This window comes from Aulostomus chinensis, chromosome 16, assembly GCF_037954235.1.
Source record: "Aulostomus chinensis isolate RoL2024-O1b breed Wild chromosome 16, RoL_Achi_v1.0, whole genome shotgun sequence".
Lineage (NCBI taxonomy): Eukaryota > Metazoa > Chordata > Actinopteri > Syngnathiformes > Aulostomidae > Aulostomus > Aulostomus chinensis.
The window spans coordinates 21,666,184-21,690,022 of record NC_141335.1 but is presented as its reverse complement, the minus strand read 5'-3'; the positions used below and the strand labels follow the sequence as shown (position 1 = coordinate 21,690,022).

Here is a 23,839-nt window from a genome sequence, read left to right as displayed (position 1 = left end):
TTGCTGGTGTATGAAACATTGAAGAACGAGGAGGGTGGTGAAAACTCATTACACTGGAAAGAGAAGAGTTGTGTTAATTTCATGGACTGCTTCAGCATGCCAGAACAGGTGACAGAAGGGGAGCTGTCCAATATGCAAGTGAGGACCCCCCCCCCCCCCGCCCCCCCCCTCCACCCCCATCCTCGGTGAGAATGAAATAAATAAACAATGAATGGTCCACTCTCCTCGCGCGCCTCATCCCATCTCATGCATGGCTGCCAGTAATGGTCTACTGGGTGTCAGCTTTTATTGGCACGGCACAAAGCAAGTGCCAAGGGCTCGGTGGCTCGACTCCCCGCCGCACATTCGGCCCACGGATAAAAGCAAGCAAAATGACTCAGTCGAGCTCAAAGAGCTAGTCATGTTGGGCTGGAACGAGGAAGTGCAGTGGAGAGGGGAGGGACTCCGGGCGCAACTCCATGGGGCCGCCGCGGCGCTGCGACCTTCTGCACATGGAGCCGGGGAGAGTTGGAAGAACTTCATTCTGCAAACTCAAGGAATAGCAGGTAAAGTGACTTCCACCGCGCTTCACAGCTCCACACCAATCTCACAGACTCGCTCCCGACCTGCTCGCCGAACACAAGTTGGGTTTTTGAGAGGTTTTTTTTGGAGACATGCACCTGCTGGAAAAGACTCCCGAGAGTTTCAGTGCAGGTGCGCCGCAGCATCACATCCCGTCTGACGCGCGCTTCTCTGCTCGCTCCGGACGCCTGACAAAAATGCGCTTCTAAAGATTAGACGCAGAAAAATAAGATTTCTTTATACCATGTGATAAAAAAAATAATCTATTTTGTTTTCGGGAATACTGCTTCCCATTTTCCATGGCTTTTCTTTTGGGAGTACATGGGTGACCTGAATTATTTCACAATAAGTTTGATGTTGTCAAAAGTTCTTAGCAAATTTGTAATATTTGTTACTGATTATCGTCGTAATTGCCTGTTATTTCCAACGGTTTCCTTCGCTTTACACTTCCTTGTGGCACCTGTTGCAACACATTTGCTCTCTTATCAATTTCAGAACGTGTTTGAAAAATTAAAAATAGAAAAACATGAAATATTCCTATATGTAAATAATCACAATCATCATAATTTCAACATAACAATTTTCTAAGCCAAATACTCAGCCGGATGTGAAAAAAATACTTCATTGGAGCTTAAACAGGAAATATCACGCTTACAGACTAACAGTGCTTACGTCAAATAATAATCGATAAATTTGATAATAATCAAACAGTTGACGTTTGTTTTCACCTGTCAAACCAGTCCCCGTTAGCAGTTTAACCACCGTCTGAAATGAAGAACACACACGTGTAGAGGGCAGAGCTGAAGAAACTTTTTTTTACGAACCCGACCTGGAAAGTTGTTCATCAACGCCCCAAAAACAGACACGTTGAGGAGATATTTATGGATTAAAAAAAAAAAAAAAGAAATATAAAAAAACCTCAAAATTTAATGCCAGTGTGATGAGGTTAAGTATTACTTCTACTTCTGTTACTGCAAAGTTAAATGAAGGCTTAAAATTTACAATTAACTGCAGTACTGATCGAGTTAAATGCCTTTAATCTGTTCCCATCTTTTATAATTTTGTTTCACATGACAGCAGTTTCCCTTTTTATACCTAATATTAGACAAAATATTGTTTTTTTACAAATTTAACTATGGGAAGGTTTATAATTAAGTAATTTCACTCAAATCATAACTCTTATATTTTTTTTAAAAAGTATTTTTTCCAAGAAACCAGTGGTGACATACATTTGGATTCAGTTGTTCGATCTTGAATCTTGGAAACACACCTGCTCGAGAAGGACTTTTTCATAACTGGAAAGAGAAGTGCTGCAAATCTGTCTGCATATACATCATCTTTCTTGTCAGTAGAAAGAGAAGTAGGAGGGGATGGTGGGGATGGTGGCGGGGGTGCAGGGGAAGACAGACAGTTATTAAAATGATTGTACTGTCTGAATAGCAGAGTATTGAAGTGTGTCAGATGCAAATGAAGGAAACTTCTCCTCAGCGCACCTCTACTCTCCCCCTCAATCTGCTTCCAAACACATTGACTATAAGACTGTCTACCCACTCCTGCCCAAACGCTTCATGAATTACTGATGAAAATCTCCATATGAACAAAAGTTACCATGCAGCACATTGTTTGGCACCGCGGGATCATCTCCTCTCCTCATGGTTGATCAGAAAACACCCACAGCTCCATCACTTAAAGAGGGAAAATTAATCATGCAGAATTTTTCAGTAATTATCTAACCTGGAAACTTGTGAATAAAAAAAAGAATAACAAGGTTTCATAATTATGAACCACATCATTTAAGAATTTAAGCCTGAATATGTCTAAGAATGATGATATAGCACCCATAAAGGCCACTAATATGTATTTTGACTGTTATTAAAGAAAAAAATTGGCTATGATAACTTAACACATGAAAAAAAAACTTAACATGTGCCTCTTTTATTTTTATGATTGTTATTTCTGGTGATATATACTTTTATTTAAAAAAATTAAAAAAAATTCTTATGTGTAACTTTTACAATGACAGTAATTTTAGTGTAAAACTGAAACACTTGGGCATTGTGTTTCCTTTTTTGTTGTAGTTGTTGTTCCATGTCTTTCCATACGTGTGGCAGTATTTTATTTTAAATGTGTATCATTTACACACGTGTGTGTGTGGCGCTTCTTTGAGGGTATCCAAACTTTACTGGTGTGGTCCTCAGTATCTGTTAACGGTTTCGTAGTTTCTCATCTCCACCCTGCTCTCTGGTGTTGCTTTTGCACCTCACTATGAGCAGATGCCTGCACCCCCACGCCCTCCCTTCCCACACACACACACACACACACACACACACACGCACACACACAAAACACACAAACTCACACACACACACACACACACACACACAAACTCACACACATGCACACACGCGCACAAACAGGAATAGGACTGAGAATTCTGTCAACCCACAAGCGTCTTCCTGCCACTCCACTTGATGCACTGAAGGTTCCACCTCCTGCCCCAGTTCATGCACACAAACACACATAAATACACACAACACAAACACACACCATCACACACATCTGTATTTCCTTAATTTTAGAGGGCATCGCATCGACTTACATTCACGTCCAGGAGTCACACGCTGACCCGAAACTTCACTTTAACAACTCTTCATCCTGAAATGTCATCAGTCTGCACGTTGTGACCCTGTAAACAGATCTCCTCTCTGATATTTTCAGCAGTTTGATTGATACTTCAAAAATCTATTTGAAAATTTGATCATAAATTAAACAGAATTAAACAGAAAGTTGAGAGATCTTAGGACTTAAAGTTCAAATCCTCTGTGTGTATTCACATGCTGGTACACTGATTGAGGAATATCCTGCAAGAAAAACCCATATGGGAAAAGTTTCTAAAATAGTTAGAGAAATGCTTAAGATGTAGAGGAAAAAAAGATTTCCTGAATATTGGGCATGCACCGTACTTTCCACGTGCCTACGCAACTGGGTTGTGGCTGAATGTAGGATCTCTCCTTCTTATTTTTGTCAAAGCGTCCCCACTGACACCACTGTGTTTCCCCTTGCACCATCTGCCAGAAAAAGGGCACATGAGAATATACAACCCCCCCCCCCCCAACACCACCACCCACCCACCCCCGACCTCCAAACTCCAGATGCTGAAGGATGCGGGTGCAGAGTCAGGCTCGGTGCAGTAACACGCAACACCTCATGTTGCGCTGAACAAATCATCTGCACCAGTGACCTTTGCCCCCCTCTCTCCCTTCCTCCTCACACTTGCATCCTGGGCGTCTGCAGGCCGTTGAGCTCCTGACTCGACTTCGAGAAATACTGTGCGTTGCGACACAGCAGCCCAGTCGCTTCCCACTATTTGTTCCAAGTGTGTGGAGCCATCTGTCAGTAAAACAGGAAGGCCTAGGTTCCCCTTCTCCCTTGGGCTTGTTTCGCTATTTTCGGGAGCTTCACTTCTCCCTGTGCGGCTGCTTGGACTGGGCAGCGGCCCCACCGAGGGCTTCTTGAAGTGGCAGAGCTGGGGCTGAGGCTGTCGGGCCCATCTGCTGCAGGCTTGAGGGCTATCCATTATTAATGGGGCCACAAGCACTGGTGACTCCTCAGATATTCAGCCCTGGCCGGAGGATTGCTTCTGGACTCAACCGCCTCCTCTTACTAAAAAAATAGATAAATAAAATAAAGAGCTTCTCTGTCCTATGTCCTCCTTTTCTCTCCATCTTCTTCTCTTAATCATTTTTCACTTCACCTTCGTGCCGCTGTTGCTCTTCTGACTTCTTGGCCTCCATCGCAATCTACTTCTCTGCCTCTATGTCTATCTTGCCGCCTTGGTGGCCCGCTCTTTCTTCTTCTCTTTCCTCCCATCTCTTTGTTTCTGATTGTGTCTTGCATGCGTCTGTGCTCAGGCCGCGGGCTCAGCGATGCATGCTCAGTAAATTAGAGAGAACACGAGCACCGATCAGCTGGGCACGGCAAAAACCCGCATGCTCGGTGACCTGGGGCCAGTTAATTTTCTGCTTAATTTTGCGGCAGTCAGTTTGCATTTTTGGATGATTACGTGGCAGGAAATTAACAATAAATAACAAATGTGGTCTGAAAGCCCATTCCCAGCAGCCTTTGCTAGCAGCGGCCCATCAGCCTGAGCCGAGCCGCTCTCTGAGCTCAGTCTCTCTGTCAGACTTGTAATGAAAATGTCTGTAATTCTTTGTAATGTAGTGTGGGGGACAGTGGCCTGTCTGTGGCCATGACAAGAGTGATCTCATTGAGGTGACACCCTTTACTCCACTCGAGATTTTTATAATGTTGTTTCGTCCGCACTTGATTAAACCGTCCTTGTGTCTGTCTCCCATTAGAGTACCTGCACCGCATGGAGACAGAGGAGGCCCAGGAAATGGCCCAGATGCCAGGTAACCCGCCCCCCCCTCCCCGAGTTCATAAAGTAGATACAAACAGCCCTGATGCTATCTGAAAGTCTTTTTGGTTCTCCTGAAGTGAATGATGGGTGCTTTCTGGTGTGTGTGTCCCCCTCACCCTATGCAGGCAGGGACAGCCCCCCAGCCAACGAAGCATCTGAGGAGGCAGAGGAGCCCATGGCCATTCCAGAGGACCTGTCAGCGAACTCTGCCCACCAGCAGAACAACCGAGGGGAAAAAGGTATCCATCCACCAGCAGTCAAAATGTCACTGACGCTTGTAAAACTTCAAGTGTGTGATTGTGGTGTTAAGGATGAAGCAGTGAGCCGCCGCAGGGCCAGAGTAAAACGCTTAAATTACAGTAACATGAAAAAGCAAAGCAAATTTTAATAACCTAACCCGTTGCACATCCAGCGGGAGATATTTGCTGCTCCAAATCCCTTGGAAAAATTATGTTGAAGCTGTAAAAGGACACATTTAGGTCATTGGCAGAAAAGGTTAAAAATGCTTTTGATCCATGGCATGTCATTAATAAGTCAAATCTTAAGGAATAGCTAATGTGGCCTTGATTTGAGTTTGTGAACATCAAGCCAGGGAATGTCACAAGGATGTCGGGGGAGTCACATCTGCTGCGTGGATTTATCTCAACTGGGAGTGTGGCACATATTTCAGGTGGGGTCTTATTTATCTCACCAATGTTAATTTACTGAATTAATTCACAAAATTAAATGAGTAAATAAAGTCACAGAATAACGATTCGGACAGCCCCGAGAGAACGTTTTAGATGGTTGAATGTGCGAAAAGCCGTGCAACCAGGATCAGGCAAAGACTGGTAAACGTTGTCATCGTGAGTCTTTGTTGCTGCTCCTCTTGGCATTTTTAAATCCAGATAAAGGTGAAGATTAGCAGCACACTGTCAAACCCAAAATGTGAGAGGAAACTGAAATAGGATGTGTAAGAGTTTCCTAAGACGAACTTGCTGTCAGACGGTTTCAACACTCCTGGAGATAAAGAACTCAGGAACAGAGCCGAGCTCAGTAGATCGACGCATCACAACACACACCTGCACACACCCACCCACCCACACACACACACACACACACACACACACACACACACACACACACACACACACACACACACTCATAAAGGCTTTGACTGTGGTGCTGTCGTGTAGGAAACAGTTTGTAAGTGTTGTGATGGCATCTGAATAACTGACTGATGGACATTTAGAAGAATGACGAGGAAAAAAAGGGAAATAATTTCAATGTTTGTCTTTCCCTGTTGTGGGTGACGGTGTCTGTTAATTCCCTGTAGAGTGAGATCACTTCATATATGTGTGTGTGTGTGTGTGTGTGTGTGTGTGTAGTGACAGAGAGACTGAAAGAAGGGAAGTGTAAGTATTTACGCATCACCGCCTCTCTGATGAAAGCCAGAAAGCGTTATAATTATCAGCTTGGATCATGAGCTGCTCACTTCTCTGTTGTGAAAAAAAAAAGGCAAAAAGCAGAGGGACTATATGTGGGACACGGGACCCCAAAGTATCGAAAGCTCCAAACCTCAAAACCATTTTGTTTCCTGTTGCAAAGAAGTCCTCACAGCCACAGATAACATCATCCTTGCTTTGCATTCATACATATTTGCTCAAATGGCACTAATAAGTTAATATATCATTCTGATATTTTTCCAGTTTCTTTCAAGTTTGAGCATAAATTCTCACAGAGAGGTAAAAGATGACCTTCACAACATCTTAGGTATACGATTTCTCGTTCACTTTCAGTGAATCAGACAGAGCCTTGATACTGAGTCTTCTCTAGTCCGTCTAGTTCCCAAAAATATGGAGGGGAATTTAAAATAAAAAAAGTGTGAAGGGAAAAGTAGGCTGTTTTTGGTCTTCCTGCAATCATTTGAACGTGTTGCTATAAGTTGAATACACGCGGTTCCTACTTTGCTCGCAAGGCTATTTTCAGGCAGTGAGAACTGTGTAACAGGAACCCCCAGCATGCACTTTGTGTTTCCACACAAGAACTAACACGCTTGCTTACTTACTTCCTATATCTGCTATCTATCAGCACAAAAATCCAACCCTGCTGCTTTATGTTTATAAGTCACTTCCCTTAGTATTTATCAGCTACAGGATGTGCTTTATTTCTATGATAACGCTTAGATCCACATCGGGTTACAAGCAGCATTTTATTGCTGTGTGTTTTGTCTGTGCATGTCGTGTGACACTTGCTTCCCAAAATGAGTAAATCAGGATATGTGACCCTGACAAACACGGTATAAAGCAAAGACCTTCTTCCTATTCCCGATTCAGTTGCGACTTCCCCAAATCCATGAGAAGTGGTGGCTGGCCCGAGCTCATGGTTCTCTTCTATCTGCTTCATCTTATGTAACACCGAAGCCTCGGTGCAGCGGAGTCATAGCAAAGACAGCAGAGTTTATAGGTCTCATTTGAGGTGGTTGTCTTTATGTCTTTTTTTTTTATTGTTTTATCTATACTTTTACAACTCCATGTTGACATTTGTAAAATTCTTATCCAGAAAAAGCATCAATCATAGAGTTTGTGGCCAAAACCATAAATTAAATCAGCAGGATTAGAGTGGGTCATCTTTGAATCGATCAGTTTTGATTTTCAGAGAATACCACAAGCAATCACTGGGACGAACAAATCTCTCCAGCTGAGATGTTCACCATTAAATGTTGATGACCCATGTTCTACCCGTGCCTGCGTGGGTTCTCTCCAGGTACTCCAGCTTCTTCCCACCGTCCAAAGACATGCAATTTGGGGACTAGGCTGATTGGATTCTCTAAATTGACCATAGGTATGAATGTGAGTGTGAATGGTTGTTCGTCTCTCTATGTTGGCCCTGCAATGGACTGGCGACCTGTCCAGGGTGAAACCCGCCTCTCGCCCGTTGACACTGGGATAGGCTCCAGCCCCCCCGCGACCCTTAATCTAGGAATAAGCGGAAGACAATGGTTGATGACCCTTTACACAAGACAGTCAGTCGCATGTTCTGCACTATAAAGTCTCCAGCAGCTCCGTCAGGGTTTTCTTTCATTCCAGCAAAGACGGCAAGAAGGACACATGCACAACTGCCTCATGGACTGGAGACAGTACTAATAGAAATGTGGGGACAAGATATGGATGTACAGCCTTATTCTCTCATATATTGAGTGTGTCTGCAAACTATTAAGATTTACAGCTGCTAGTGCAGTCGCTAAAAGTTATTTGTTAGTAATACGTGTTTCGATAGGTTCTTTTTAAATAGGTTATGGCTAAACAGTTGAAAGGAGTTAGCTTGAAGTAGAAAATAATCAGCTGAAATATGTCTAAGGAAATAAACAGCTCCCGAAGCTTATTATAACATTCTGTATCAATTATAAAGTAATGATTGGACTGTTTCGTTAAAAGTAAGAGCTAAATAGTAGCTCAAGACACAAAAGAAGCACAACAAGTGAAATAGTTTGTTACAAATATTACATAAACATTTATATCTAATAGCCTAAAAAATTTTTTTAATTGAGTGAAAAATGAATATCTCACGACCTCCAATTATATGTATTTTCTTTCTGTGCCCTCCAGTTTTTAATTTTCTATTCATGGCCAATGAAGGGTTCTGTACAAACCTGCACATAGATGTAAAACCAGAGTACTCCTAAGATCAGAGATGATATCTCATTGCAGAATAATTAATTATGGATGCACATTTAATGGGGTTCCAAACTAATCGTTCATAACTCATCATCAGCTTTTATGCTTTCACAGAACTGAAGCGTCAGTGAGGCTGTCCTTTCCATGTCACGCCTCAATCTTATCTTTGTTTAGCAGAAAGAACTAAAAAGAACAACCATTGAATAAATGAGCATATTGTTTTTCACATGACAAAATATTCAAATTTTATGTAGCGCTGAACCGTATGACTGATCGTGAACTGGGGGAAAAAGGACACCTCATGATCTTGTACCGTTATTTCTCCTATTTAGCTGCTCCTCAGACTCTGAGTGAAACTACTCTGGGTCAATGTGAGACTCCTGCTACAAAAACCCAACCTGTTTCAGTTACAGACTGTTTGACAATTCCTTTCCCGTGCTTCCCTTTCTGTCACTTCTCCATAATTCTTGGTATTTCAGTTAGACAGGCCCACTTTCTGATGCTTCCCCTTTTCCATGGATTCCTATATTTCATGATTTCCACTTCTTCCTCTTTGGTTGAACAAACAGGGTTTCAGGCGTGGGGAAATCAGGCTGAGAGCATGACATGCAAACCACAGGATGGTAGCTGTAGGACTTGCAAGATAAGTCAGTTCTCTGAAATATTTCTAAAGTCCGGTGGTGGAAAAGAAGGAGACGGCCGTTGGTAGTAATCGGAGGACACTTCTCTTTTCTGATCATGGTGGGAACACAAGTAATCAAATACCCTACTATTTAGTAATACCTGTACTAATACTGAATAAATGCTAAGAAATATCAGGATTAGATGAAAACAATTACGATCAATGTAGCTGATGAGGAAATCAGCAGGAGCAAGTGTGTGTTCATCATGCCCTGATACACCGCTCTCGTCCCCAATTTCACACTGCTTCTTGTCTCTCTGTTTCCTGTTTATCTTGCTTTCATTTGTGTCACCCAAGTGTGGTAGTGTCAGGTGATCTGTGCCTTTCATCATCTCATGTCCTCAAACACTAGGCCTGCGATCCATCTCTGTATCCTCAGGAAATTCATGTGAAAAAGACATTCAGCAGCAAAGCCTTCCTGTTAAATGTGAATCACGTACAGAACAAAAGCTTGAAAGATGAGAGGAAGTTTTGGTACAGCATTATGAAAATGTCTTATATTCTGCTAAAGGAGGTTTGGCTCATGAGTTCATGAATATGAACTTGATCAAATCAGCACGTACGTATTTGTTTCGGAAGAGATGCATGCTATGTCATATCACAGTCAGAGTAAAAAAAAAACAGCATCTCAAGTTAAAAGTCCAATCAAAGTGGAATTAAGCAAATTAAATAGAGTAAACTGAGAGAACGCAATAAGTTTACAATTAAAAATGTTAACTTAAAAGTCAAGAGCACCACAAAAGTAGTAATAAATGACAGGAGAGACAGGATTAATGATAGTAATGGGGTTTTAGTTATTGTTTTTTTTTAATGTGACTTAGAATGAAGAAAAAGTCATCAAACAAAATGAGAACAGGCTCAAAAATAACTTCTTTTATAGCCATGAGTAAAGTTGATATAATTTTGTAGAAATGTACGGAGCCCTGGAGAAGCCATAGAGACGTAAGAAACTGGAGGCCACAATGTGATGAATTTTGATTATGTCTCGTGGCCACAAATTAAATAAATTGAGGCAAAAAGTTATATTTTGTGGCCACAAAATACTTAATTGAGAGAACTAGTTCTATCTTGTGGCCACAGATTAATGTTCTCTCTAAGGCCGCTTCAGCACTCCGTATTCCTCCATAGTGAAGCCTGTCAGAGCCAGTGTTGCTAATTCATCACAGTGTTACAGGACGCAGCTCTGATCAACTGCCCGTCTCTAGTATATGACATCATGACAGAACCATGCTCGTATTCTAAACCGTGGCCCCCCCACCCTTGCCCTCTTTTCCAGCCTGTAACATTAAAGTTGAGGCTCGCAGTGATGAGGAGAATGGTCTGGCCTGTGACATGAATGGCGTGGAGGAGGAGGAGTGCGCGGAAGACTTGCGCGTGGTCGATACCTCAGCGGGGGCCAAGGTGAACGGCTCACAGCCGAGCCCCGAAGCCAAGGCCTTCTCCTCAGCCGGCGGTATCCGCCTGCCCAACGGGAAGCTCAAGTGCGATATCTGTGGGATAGTTTGCATTGGCCCCAATGTGTTGATGGTGCACAAGCGAAGCCACACTGGTAAGCCGTCTGCAATACTTCTTGCCCTTCCTTTGCACCCATGTTCACTGCTAGTTTGAGGATGAGGAGGGATGAAGGTGTCTGCTGTGGCTCCGTCTCATGTTTAGAGGATAGGAGACGTAGTTGTCATCTTCAAGTTTTAGCCATGCAAGCTCAGTGTTTACAACCGTAGTCTGGCATTCTTTTTGCTTGCACACTTGCAGTATGTTTGCAGCTTTAGTTGCTTTTGGCTGTGTGTCTGCAGACCTTCCTATCATGTGTGAAATGCACTTTGAGCACACCATTAACATCCATTATTGTTCATCTAATGACTGAATTACCACATGACAAGCAACACTAACTGATCCTATTACTGCGCGATAAAGCCTCCAAAATAAGTTGAGAAACAGGATATCTGCAGCAATTAAATGGAATCTCCATGAAGTCACAATTATCTGGCTATTAAAAGTTTTTCGAATTTCAAAATTGATATTCTATTGTAATGAAGCCAAACCAGTGGTGGGGAACAGTTTTGAAAAAGGCACTTAACTGTCAAGCAGTAGAAACTAATGAAACTCAAAATGGAAGAAAGGAACACTAGACTGATAAATGCAAAAGAAAGTACAATAAAAGATATAATGAAGTGCCTCCTATTTAAATAGAAAATATTCTGTGGTGAGTCTTTGCTCCTGAAATGCATTTTTAATGAATTTCCCTTTTTATATATTTTTGCTGCTTCACTGGTGACTCTTATTTTATGGGGGGGCCTTTGAAAAAAAAAAAAAAAGCTATATTAAAACGTTCTCACAGAATGCCACAACACTCGGAGAGGCTGGATATTGGTTTATTCCAGAAGCGCTGATCAGGAAGACTGGCTCTCAACACAAAGTGTTTCCTTCACTTTATTCAAATGAGGCTGAATTTGCATTGTGATGTGCCGCTCTTATTTTAGAGACGAAGAAGAGGAAAAAATGAGATTTTCAGATCAAATTGACCTAGGCAATGGTGCATTACGGAACTGGCAGGCTGAGTCTGAAAGGCTCTTGTTCGATCAGAGCACCAGAAGTCGGTGGGGCAGGGGGAGCATGGAGAGATGGAGTGTCACTCGGCTGAGAAACCCTCCCACAGGCTGCTGGGTGGCTCTCTTCCCCGGAGACGCACCATCATCCAGCGTGTTCTGGTGCTCGGGATGCTTGTAACACAGTGACCCCTCTTTGCCTCAGCAGCAGCCTGTTTTTTTTTCTTTTATCCTCATAGCAAAGACTTTCATTGTTGTCAAACATCAAGAGATTAGGGAAAGTAGAGCTATGAAGGACATGCCTGGCAGGACACCAGGAACAAATTAAAACTGGGGGCTTTATTTCCCCCAGTGTGTTTCAGCTGCTCCTGTGCAGTAATGTGTTTCTCCTGTGTCCTCAGGAGAACGTCCCTTCCAATGCAGCCAGTGCGGCGCCTCCTTCACCCAGAAGGGCAACCTGCTGCGCCACATTAAGCTCCACTCTGGGGAGAAACCCTTCAAGTGTCACCTGTGCAGCTACGCCTGTCGCAGGAGGGACGCTCTCACTGGTCATCTACGCACACACTCCGGTCAGTATGCAAAATGTAATCACACTACAAACTTCTGCAAGGCTGCGGCGAAGGATTGTTTTCATCAACTATTAAAGAAATGCTTCACCCTAAACATGTATTTGTCCGTCAAATACTCTCTCAAAGACGGCTGTCCTTCCTGCATCATTTATTTATGACTACAGAATTCAGAAAGATCTAGCAAGACATATTTAGTCTGAAGATTAATTGTGACTGATGACTAACAACAGCGACAGCAAAAGGTAGATTCAACCGAATGGGCCAGCTAACACAAATGAGTTCCTAACCAGACTTGTCATAGTGTGTTAGTTTTCAACTCACATCAAAGATTTTGCGGATTACCGAACATCAACTGGACAAAGAAGACATGGATTCCACTGAAAGATGTGCTGAGAGTTTTTTTAACAGATGTTTTTGAACAGTTTTTGCCTGTTTTAGTCAATAGTCACCATTAACTTCAAGCTAAATATATATTTTTTTTGATCGGCTAATTGATTAAAACATTAATTGTTGCACTTGTGGTGATTCTAGGAACGCCACATTGGAGACTTTACACAAGGCAAACCCTGCTCTGCTGTTCAGACAGCGAGAAGAGCTGTGAGTTCTATAAGAGGAAGTTGACAGGGTGTAGATATGGTGTCACTTATTTTTGCAAAAGCTTTGCAGAAGTACGTGTTAATAACATTTTTAGGTGTAAAGTATAAGCATGCTTGCACAGCCTGCATTGAAAAAGTTCAACGCTAAACAAAAGCACTCAAGTGCACAGTTACCAGCGTTACTGATTATTGATCATTAGTGACTTCGTTCAATTGTGATCATTCTAATAGATCGTCCATCTCAAGCACTTTTTATTCTGTAGAAGGTGGATTTCATGACATGCTGAGCTGAAACTGGAAACAGATTTTGACTTTAAGATGTTCAAAAATCGAACTCAAATGTGTGACAGTGTGACGCCGTGATATTAATCCCAGGTTTTGGACAACAACAACAACAACAACAACAACTATGACACAAAGGAGTGTGGCGTCGTACTTAATTCAGATATTAGAAACACTCAAATCCAGCTGCCGAAAATAAAAGATTCTCACCAGAAATCGTTTTTATTTTCATCGGATTAAATGTCAAATTGCAGGACAGAGTAAAGCCCTGGTTGGCCGTCGATAAAATAAAATAATGTTTCTGGGGTTCTTTATTTTATTTTATTGTAACTGCAGAATGTAAGCTCCTTCTACTGGAAGCTGCAGTCAAGCATGTACCATCATTAGCAAGAAAAAGCCATATCTCTATTCCTCTCTGGTAAAACCAGCGTGAATGTGAAATTTCTTTCTCTTTTACTTCCAGCAATAAAAACCAGTAAATAGCAGAAGGACAAAGTATTGCCAGATATATTTGTCTATTTTTAAAAAAATATCCTGTAGATTGTACTGTAAATCAACACCGATTCTTAATGAGTGTCATCTTAGTGAGATAAAGGGGTGTGTTTTTCACGTCACTCTGCTTACACAGTGACTGATTATTGTAACGATCACATTATCATTAAAATGATTACAATCATTTCTTGTGATGAATAAAATAATCTGCCAATTATGCTTCTGCCTTCACTTACCGAGTGTGTTGCGGGTTTCTTTTTTCCAGTTGGAAAACCCCACAAGTGTGCTCACTGTGGGCGGAGTTATAAGCAGCGCAGCTCTCTGGAGGAGCACAAGGAGCGATGTCACACCTACCTCCAGTACATGGGGCTGCAGAACAGCATCTACACAGGTTAGTGCCAGCTCACATTCACACTCACCAGATCTGATGACCTAGTTTACCCTGAGAGCAGGACTTGCTATGCACGCAACAGCAGAGACTCAGTCAGTTAATAAATGCTCCAACAATTGATGACATGAATATATGTATATGGTCCTCTGATGGACACTGAAGTACACTCTTGCATTGAATTAACCTCCGAGCTGAGATCCTCTGAGCGTATGAACTCAAGCTATATTTAAAGACCAAGTGCTTCACGTGTGTCAGAACGGTCCGCTCTGAGCTCTGTGAGAAAGAGAAAGAAAACATCAGGTCATCACTTTAAACCAACTCCAAAGACTTTGACTCTGAATTCTACTTCTCTGTCTTGCTTTCCAGTAGTAAAGGAAGAAAGCAACCAGAATGAGCAGAGGGAAGACTTAAGCCAGACGGGATCTGACAGAGCCTTGGTGCTAGACAGACTAGCCAATAATGTAGCTAAGCGTAAGAGCACTATACCACAGAAGTTTGTGGGTAAGGGCTGCTTCCTTTGTGTCAATACAATGTTGTTACTTTGGCTGCAAGTTTGGTACATCGCTTAGACTGTCGGTGACAATGTGTGTTTTCTGTCACTTAGCGATGTATTTTCTTCATTTATTTTTACCCTGGATGTGCAAAGAGGTCTATTATAACTATTCACCCTCACAGTAAAAATATGCTTTTAATTTAAGGCATGTTTATCCATGTACCTTTGAACTATTTTGCTGTGTTTTATTATGTCATCTTGTATTTTGCTGATTATTATGACAGAGGAGAAACGTTCATGTTTCTGATGATGCACGTGTAAAACCAGGAACACAAATATTCCAAAATGCAGATAGCTGTGTAAGCTTGGTATCAAGATACTGAAATCACAAGATGTTCGTTTTTAGAAAATTCTACGGTCTCATCGGTCTTCAAAATCTGTCTGGCCCTTCAGGTGACAAGCGCCTGTCAGACCTCTCATATGACGGAGGAGCTGGTGAACTGATTCAGCCCCACGTCATTGACCAGGCCATCAACAGCGCCATTAGCTTTCTGGGGGCTGACACGCTCCGGCCACTGGTCCAAACCTCCCCAGCCTCCTCCTCTGATGTGGGCCTCAGTTCCATGTATCCGCTGCACAAGCCAGCACCCGAGGGTCACATGGGGTCAGGCCACAGCCTGTCAGCCAAAGACAGTGCAGCCGAGAACCTGCTTCTGCTCTCCAAGTCCAAGTCTGCCTCTAGCGAGAAGGACGGCTCTCCCAGCCACAGTGGCCAGGACTCCACTGACACTGAGAGCAACAACGAGGACCGACCAGGCGGGGCGGCCCCCGGCCTCATCTACCTGACCAACCACATCACCTCAGGTGTGAGGAACGGCGTGCTGCCCCTGGTGAAGGAGGAGCAGCAGAGGCAGTACGAAGCCATCAGGGCCAGCATGGAGATGGCTTCCGAAGGCCTCAAGGTGGTGACAGCGGACGGGGAGCAGGTGAGGGCATACCGCTGTGAACACTGCCGCGTTCTCTTCCTGGACCATGTCATGTACACCATTCACATGGGCTGCCACGGCTTCAGAGACCGCTTCGAGTGCAATCTGTGTGGGCATCAGAGTCAAGACCGATACGAGTTCTCCTCTCACATAACACGAGGGGAGCATCGCTACTGAGCAGAGAACACACTCTCACACACACTCACTCATAGACATGCACATACATCATCTAAAGTACACTGCTGTGTGAAAGTGTTTTATACAGGTATGCATGTTTGTCAAATACAGATTTATCAATTTATTTTCATTTCAAATAAGAAGAGGAGCTCCTCGTTTTAAAGAAACAACATAATATGAAGTCAAAACAGCAGCGTCATTTACATTTTTACATCAGTTACTGTTGCCACTTGTATAAAATGTAGAAATATGTCTCTTCTTTTTCAAACCCAGACAGCAACCTTTTTATTGTAGTTTTATGATTAAATATCCTTACATTTATGAAGTGTGTGAAATGTCAATAAAATATGTTTATGATTTTTTTTTTAATGTTTTCGTTTGTTTTGCAGTGGTTTTCAAGTGTTAAATTAACCAGTACAACAGAAAAAAAGTCACTGTAGATAACCCAACACTTTCTTCACATTCATTTACATTTTCAAATCTGTATTCTTGTATTTGTACCCACTCACTTATTATTTATATCACATTTACTTGCCTGTCTGTTTTTTGTATTTATTACAGTGGTTGATGTTTGTCGATAGGGTAGAAAATAAAAGCTGCATCTCTTTCTGTTCAACTGTACTGAATGTGTTGAAAGTGAAAACTGCTGCTGGATGTTCAGTGTTTTTGTTTCCTCCCGAATTGCTATATTGTTTCCCTACCAAAATAAGAGCCTTTTGAGGTCTGAAGGGAGCTTTATGCTTGCAAAAATATCAATAAAGGGATATTTTGTATATGCAAACCAGACACTGAAGTCACTATTTTTTGTCCATGTGGAGGGATAAAAGCTGTAGAAATGTGTATTTCCAGGATATTGTTTCATTAAAAACAGGTGCATGTAGGAATAGCTGCATTTTTATAGGAATTTCAGACTACAAGGATGTAAAGTAAAGACATGGAAATATTAAAATGACTCCAGTATTTACTGTGTTGTGAACGGGGATAATGAGCCGAAAGAAACTTCATCTCAGTGTTACTACGATGAAATACGTCAATTGCATTTCACTCCCTCCAATTTTAGAAATGATTAAGTTAATATGTCATTCAGGATACCCCCCCCCCCCCCCCAAAACTGTCAAGAAACAAATACTCAGGTAGAGTGAGTGACAGGCATTTTTATACAAATTGCAAAAAGCACTGAACAAATTGAAAGAAAAATGGGTGGATAAATAAATCCATGGAGATAGTAGTTGGGACTGCAAAATATTAATATTTACAAAAAATTGTAAATTTTGTCAAACAATAGACCTTGAAACAAAGATTTGCTACAGGAAGCATGTTTTCATTCAGTTTTATCTGACAATCAAGCAGAAACCCCTGCGTTAAAATTGCAGCATTAAGGGAGAGGAGTAAGAGGCGTGCACACTAAAAGGAAGGGTGTGTGTGTCTGTGTGTCTGTGAGCGTGAAGTGCTTGCATGCACACACACCAGCAGGTCAGCATGTGCCATATCCAGGACCTGAGGAGTACACGGCTGGTCCTCTGAGGAGCGAACGCAGCAGCGAGCTGGGACGGTCAGATCAGGCATTGGAGCAGAAGGCAGGGGCCGGGGCTCTGAGGGGCCAGACCTGTCTGGAGAGGCCCAGTCAGAGGCCTACAGAGGAACTCGGTGGCGTGGTGCAGCGTTGGCGGCCTCGTCCAGATGGCTGCTGTGTGATTTAGCAGAAACGGGAAGCAGCTGTAGCCGACGCTGAGCCCCCACGGTTGACTAGGACCCAACAGGGGAGGGAGGACATTTGCATGAGAGGAATAATCTGGCCAAGCAACTCTGACCTGCCAGGATCCCACATCTCACTTCCCCTTTCAGCCAGCTGACTGAAACACTCCATCTAGAACCTAAATGTGCTCTTCACAGAATCCAGCAGTCTCAATCTGGTTTCTAATTCACACCCTGAATCCCATTAATGGAGGACCGTAAAGAGTTTGATTTGATCACCGTGTCAACTAGTGTACCAGTGGAAGAAATTCTTTTCTCTGTTCGGCCCCTCCTGGGCCCATTAGGGGGCAGCAGCGGACCCTCGCCACCAGCATTCAGGAATACCACAGTATGAAACTCTCCTGACACGTGGGCACGACTCCTGTCACTCTTCTCCAACCAGATACTTGAGTACTTTCAAAGTCACAAGACAAAGACAACAAGTTGTAGTCGGGGTCTATATTAAGAGCTGTGTTGAAGACATGCACTGACGACCGCAAAAGATGCTTGAAAATACACAAAAAAGTTCGAACAAACCAACATCAAACATCATTTTTCCATCTGATGATAGATGAAGTGTCAAAAGTCCCTGATTACATTACTAGTTATGTTGAAGGAATGTTTCACTTATTTGTGCTGAAAAAAAATTGGTATTTGGGATATAAAAAGGCAAAATCGTACATATTCAAACATGGCCAAAGTCACAAAAATTCCAAACGGTTGGAATAAAAATGGTTGGGTTCTCAAGTGTGTGTGTGTGTGTGTGTTTTTTCATATTTTTTTTTAATACAAATTCCATAAGAAAACTCCCAAAAATTTGGGCAGAGGAAACAGCCAAAAAATAAAAATCAGTAAATTTTACTAAATGTGAATCTCAGTGAGTTTAATTGTTTCAAGACTTTCAGGTGCTGCTTTTTTTTTTTTTTTTTTAATTCTTGGCTGGGGGGGGGGGGGGTGGTGGGATTTGGCTGAAAGTTGGAAACAGGGATGTCTTTTATTCGAAATTAACATCTGAAACACCTAAAAATTCATTGAGTAACAAGTAACCCCCCTCCCCCCCCCAGTTCATTAAGAAATGAGGATGTAAATCCTTGTTAAACTTGTAGACATTGACTGCAAGTTTATTGTATAGTGTAGGCATGTGTGTGTGTGTGTGTGTGTACACAACTGTGACCACTGTTGCAGCGCCACAGAGAAATTAAGCTACAAGCTGAGACCATATGGCTCCGTTGTCGGTCTGTACTCGGCGGACGGATCCTGGCAGCACCAGAGGAATTCTGTGCATCTGTCCCAGTCCAGATGTGGGGAGTCGCCCGGGGGGGCTGTTGTGTGACCACTTCCACTGCTGGCTAAATCAACAAAGTTTAAACAGAGTGGCCAACCACACAGGTCTGAAATATTTATCAGGGACTTGACAAAAAAAAAAAAAAAAAAAACAGATAAAAAATAAATGACAGGCTTTTTTTTTTTCATGGTCTTCCAGATTTGCAAAGCTTGTTTCATTAAAATTACATGACAATTTCATTTCATGTGTAGTGTCTATAACCGCCCCCTTCATTAGCACTGAGGACATTGGACTGGGGGGGGGGGCTCTCTGCTCAGAATCATGCTTAAAAACCTTTTTGGCATAATTTTGTTATTTTAAGACCTCAAAATATAACATGACAACACAATCTTATTTATTTGTGGGAAGATGTTGCTTGTTCGAAAACATAAAAAAATAATTAAATTGAAGGAGTTGTGAATTACTTCGCTGGGTAACAATTAATACCTCAAGGCTTTAAAATGAGTTTGTTTTGTCTTTGCGCTAAAAAAAAAAAAAAATCCAGGGTGCCGTAAACGAGGGATGTGTTGCACCAACAGATTTTCCTGTTTGGTCCACCGATGTCTTAACAACAGGAAGGAAAGGGCAAAAGGACAGTTTCTAAGGTTTGTTGTTCTTTTCAACATGAGTACCAGGATATTGACCGTGTTGCACAACTTTATGACATAACTTAAACTTCAACGACATGATTAACACATCCAGCATCAGGAGTGTCTCAGGACTGTGAGACTCCACGAGAGACCGGCTGGCACTGAGAGGGCTCACACTGCCCTCTGTGGACACACCGCTGAAGTGTACTGCAGGGTACAAGTATAACGACTGTAATTTTGTTACCTTAAATAGTTTAAACAGGATTTATTTAACATTTTATTAGAACAATAAACCCATAAATGTCAACTATGAACCAGACCAAAAGGGTGAAGCTGCCTGAAGGTGAATTATTACAACAGAAATCAATGATTCACCTGGAACAGAAATTAAAATGAACTCCACTAATACGTTCATAACTTGGGACCCGGTGTGAATGACATCTCCGGAAAGCTACTGAACTATTAGTTAGAAATACTTCACATATTTGGAATCTTTTTGATGTAACAAATGCCGATTTTCATGATTGATTTCTTTGCTTTAATGCACAGAATGAAAGAGTACAGGCGCTACTGGCGACTGTGATTCCCTGGATGTCATCAGACGGCTTGTTTTGTCTGAGCGACAGTCTAAAAAGTAGGACCGTTCAGTTCATCATATCAGCGGCAGCAGTGAAAACAAAAAGTGGTATTTTTTTCTTGAAAACATTCACAACAACAAACCGTAAATGGATAATCAAAATAGTTGCAATTTTATTTTTGCAAGGAGAACTCTACAGTGTTCAAGAAGTCACTCTCGCGACACGACTGTTTAAAGCTGATATCATCGCCCACATCCAAAAGTCTTGTTCCAGTCCTCATAAAGCTCCAGGTCTTTGGATGACACGCTGGGTCGGACAGTCTTCAGGGCCTCCAGGAAGTCGCTGTAGAGAATGGGCCGCACCTGGTCGGCGCTGATGGTGGCGATGTCACTGAGCTGGATGCTACGGATGGGCCCCAGCGCCGCCTCTCGACACAGCTGAGTCATATCAGCGCCAGAGAAGCCTTCGGATGCTGCTACGATGCTCTCCAGCTCCTCCTCTCTCAGATGGTTCTTTTCACGAGCCATGAGGTTAGTTACTATCTGCTGTCGGGCGGCACCCTCAGGGAGGGGGATGTACAGCCTCTTTGCCAGGCGTCGCCGGGCAGCCTCGTCTATCTCCTGAGGCCGGTTGGTGGCCCCCACCACCAGGATGCGGTCCTCAGCTGCGGTGGCTGCCCCATCCAGCTGAACCAGAAACTCTGTCTTTATCCTGCGCGATGAGTCGTGCTCCCCGTCTGTCCGCTGAGACAACAGTGAGTCAATTTCATCGATGAAGATGACGGCGGGCTGGTGGCAGCGGGCGATGGCAAACAGCGCTCGCACCATCTTTTCACCCTCCCCCACCCACTTGGACGTGAGCGAGGATGCGCTGATGCTAAAGAAGGTGGCACCCGATTGACAAGCGATGCATTTCCCTATCAGGGTTTTCCCGGTTCCCGGAGGTCCGAACAACAGAATGCCTTTGGGTGGCCCACGGAGGCCGGTGAAGATGTCAGGTCGCAGCATGGGCCAAACCACAATCTCCTTTATGGTAGTCTTCGCAAACTCCAGACCCGCTATGTCATCCCAGACCACTGGGGGCCCGTGGTCCATGATCTCACTCATGATCAGCTCCACTATCTTTGGCTCAAAGTTCTTCAGACGCTCATCCAGAATCGGAGGTTCCTGATCTGAGCTCTGCCTCGCCCTGCCCTCTTCCTCCTCCTGTCGTGGCATAGGTGATACAAATTTAGAAAACGTACCACGAGGCCTGTTGGCGCCCAGGGACTTCTTCACAGCCGCGGCCATTCCAGGGAGCGGACCTCGCTGGGGCTGATGGGAGTTTTTTCTCTGTTGATCAACAATAAGCTGTTCACGTGCAGTTTTGAAGTTACTTGCGGCTCTTGGTTCGACTTGCCCCCCATGTGGCGCCCTCCCGCCATCGCCTCCATCTGGGGTGTAAAAGTGCTTCCGCTTTGATGTGTTGGTGGTGGGGAAGGAGGAGGACTGGTGGTTGGTGCCTGCAGAACCAGGGGAACACTGTGGGGGTACTGAGGACTGGTTATTGAATACAGCTCTGGCTGGAGGACGGGGGAAGGGGGTGGGATTACCTGAAACCCCCTCAGAGCCTCTTGGTCTCTCTGCAGAAATACTAGTGGCAGCATGACTGGCGGTGCTGCTGACCTCAATTTTGGGTGGCGGTGCTCCTGCGGGTTTGAAGAATGTACCCTCTGGCCTGACTGCCAGTCTGGAGGCGGAGCAGGAGCTGCCTCGGCTGTCTTGTCCGACAGAAATGTCAACATCTGCTGTTGCCACCGGTGAGCCTCGTCCCCCCGTCCCCGCCTGAGTCATTCTCTGCACGCAGGGCAACTCCCGCAAACTCTCCATGGTCAGGGATGACTCCCATTTGTCACTGTAGTTCCTCTGACTCCGAGCCAGATGCAGCGCATTCTCTGCATAATTGTTGAGGCCTATGTGGGGGTCATCCGAGTCCAGCACTGCAGCGTAGCGCTCTGAGTAAGTCCTGAGCAGGCTGGCCATGCCGGCCTGAGAGAGCTGGGAGCTTGCCCATGCATGCTGAATGGAGAGAATATGGGCCCGATAGGCATCTGCCATCTGTTCAGGTGTGCACTTGCCAGAAGAAATGTCAAAGGACCTCCGCTGCCATTCGTCCAGGTGTGGGCCACTCATGCCTGGACTGCTCCCGCCTGGTGAAGGAGCGGGGACAAAATTATTAAAAATAGATGAACCCAGTAAAAGCCCTCATGACCTGTGACCCATACACACGTCTCTAGGGTGTGTTGGAGCTTATGATACAGAGATCTTGTCAAAGGGGTTCTTATCTGATATATTTAGGTGAATCAAAACAAAAGATTGAAAATCAGGATTTCACAATAAAATGAGCAACATGCTTCACCCAAAATGTCCAATTAAATGAACATTAAATATCCGCAGAGCTGCTGTCTTTTAAATTTACCAACCCGCTACTTCCTTCAGATACAGACAGAGACATTAAGCTGCACTGGAGCTTCAAGCGATTGTGATATGAATAAATCGGTAATCCCGGGATTTAACTATTTATTTTCCGCTTCATGGAAACTTATCACACATCTCCAAAAACCAGGAGGTAAATTTTAGTCTGCGTTTTTTTTTCACTCAACTGTTACTAAACACCTTCGCATGCAGTTTGAGCAGTAATGAACGGAACCTGACAAACCGTAGACACTCACCAACGTTCGGCATTCACACTCACAACTGCACCTCGCGAGCTATAATGCCGATATCCTCGTGTGATACTGTGACGAAAACACGTTGTCAAACACACAACCAACGACACTTCGTGAGCGTGTTCTTGTACTATCCTCCCCGCAGCTCGGTGGGTTGTCTGTTCCCGCCAACCGTTCCGTCCCCGACTTCCGGCCTCGTTCCGTATCGTTCAGAAAAAAAAAAGCATTCTAGAGTACAACTTTTCTATTAAAAAAAAAAAAAAAGGTACAGAAAACCAACAGGTGCTAAACTTGATAAGTGCTGCTGAGTCGACAAAAAAAAATGATCGATATGAAATCATGGCGTCTATGCAGAACAACAGTGGACGTAAATATATCATTGACAATATTCGAACGAGACCCACAACTGCTCACAGTTTGGGAGCGCTTCATTTAACACCCAGGGTACACAGGCGTTCGGGTACTATCTAGCAACATATTGTTGCACAAGTTTAACACTTCGACAAAAAGTTTGTTACGATTATTATTTTACTTGACATTGAATCAATCTACCGAACCAAACAATCTGATCAAGACAGCAAACCTCTTTCATGACATTTTTTGTGTCGGAATTTAATTGGAACACCACACAATGTTTGGTGAGGGACGCCATCGTGTGGCTTCAACGCGTTAAAACATCTGAAGGACGAAGAGGGGTTTTAACCATTGTGGGGCTTGTGGTACATTTACTGCGAAATCTGAACTGTACAACCCGAAGCGTTGCCGGTGCGATCCTCACTTCCCCCTGTCGAGGTATCCTTGAGCAAAATACTGAACCCCTAATTGCTCCTGATGGCCCTGCGACGGACTGGCGTGAATACAAACGTCTTTACCCTGAAACTTTACTTTTGCTGGAAAAGCAACAATGATATCAGCAGAAACAAACACCATAAGATATCCCGGACAGCGTGTTGATTTCTGTTTGTCATTTTTTGTCATCTTTAAGAACTACGTGAGTCGAACTCTGAGACAAAAATGCCCCCCCCCCCCCAAGTGGCGTCAAGACAAAAACCTGC

The 23,839-nt window shown here is 43.5% G+C and overlaps 2 protein-coding genes across 7 annotated transcripts; one reads left to right on the top strand and one right to left on the bottom strand.

Moving 5' to 3' along the window:
• Positions 1-250: 250 nt before the first annotated feature.
• Positions 251-16,651, top strand: ikzf1 (IKAROS family zinc finger 1 (Ikaros)). Of its 6 annotated transcripts, none has more exons than XM_086180511.1 (8): positions 251-545; positions 4,920-4,973; positions 5,107-5,220; positions 10,596-10,868; positions 12,267-12,434; positions 14,070-14,195; positions 14,565-14,696; positions 15,142-16,651. In XM_086180511.1, exons 1-8 carry the CDS (start codon positions 251-253, stop codon positions 15,849-15,851), a joined length of 1,872 nt encoding a protein of 623 aa, XP_086036637.1. In that variant the 3' UTR covers positions 15,852-16,651. The 6 variants fall into 6 exon arrangements, with proteins under 6 accessions (XP_086036637.1, XP_086036641.1, XP_086036640.1 ...); XM_086180512.1 differs by having other exon boundaries at positions 394-545; positions 14,562-14,696; positions 15,142-16,649; XM_086180515.1 differs by lacking the exon at positions 10,596-10,868 and having other exon boundaries at positions 15,142-16,650.
• Positions 16,652-20,223: 3,572 nt separating this feature from the next.
• On the bottom strand, positions 20,224-23,070 carry fignl1 (fidgetin-like 1). Its single transcript, XM_086180193.1, has 2 exons — positions 22,788-23,070; positions 20,224-22,265 (listed from the first exon to the last, which is right to left on the bottom strand). The coding sequence occupies exons 1-2, from the start codon at positions 22,798-22,800 to the stop codon at positions 20,320-20,322; spliced, it is 1,959 nt and encodes a 652-aa protein (XP_086036319.1). The 5' UTR covers positions 22,801-23,070; the 3' UTR covers positions 20,224-20,319.
• Between the last annotated feature and the right edge of the window lie 769 nt (positions 23,071-23,839).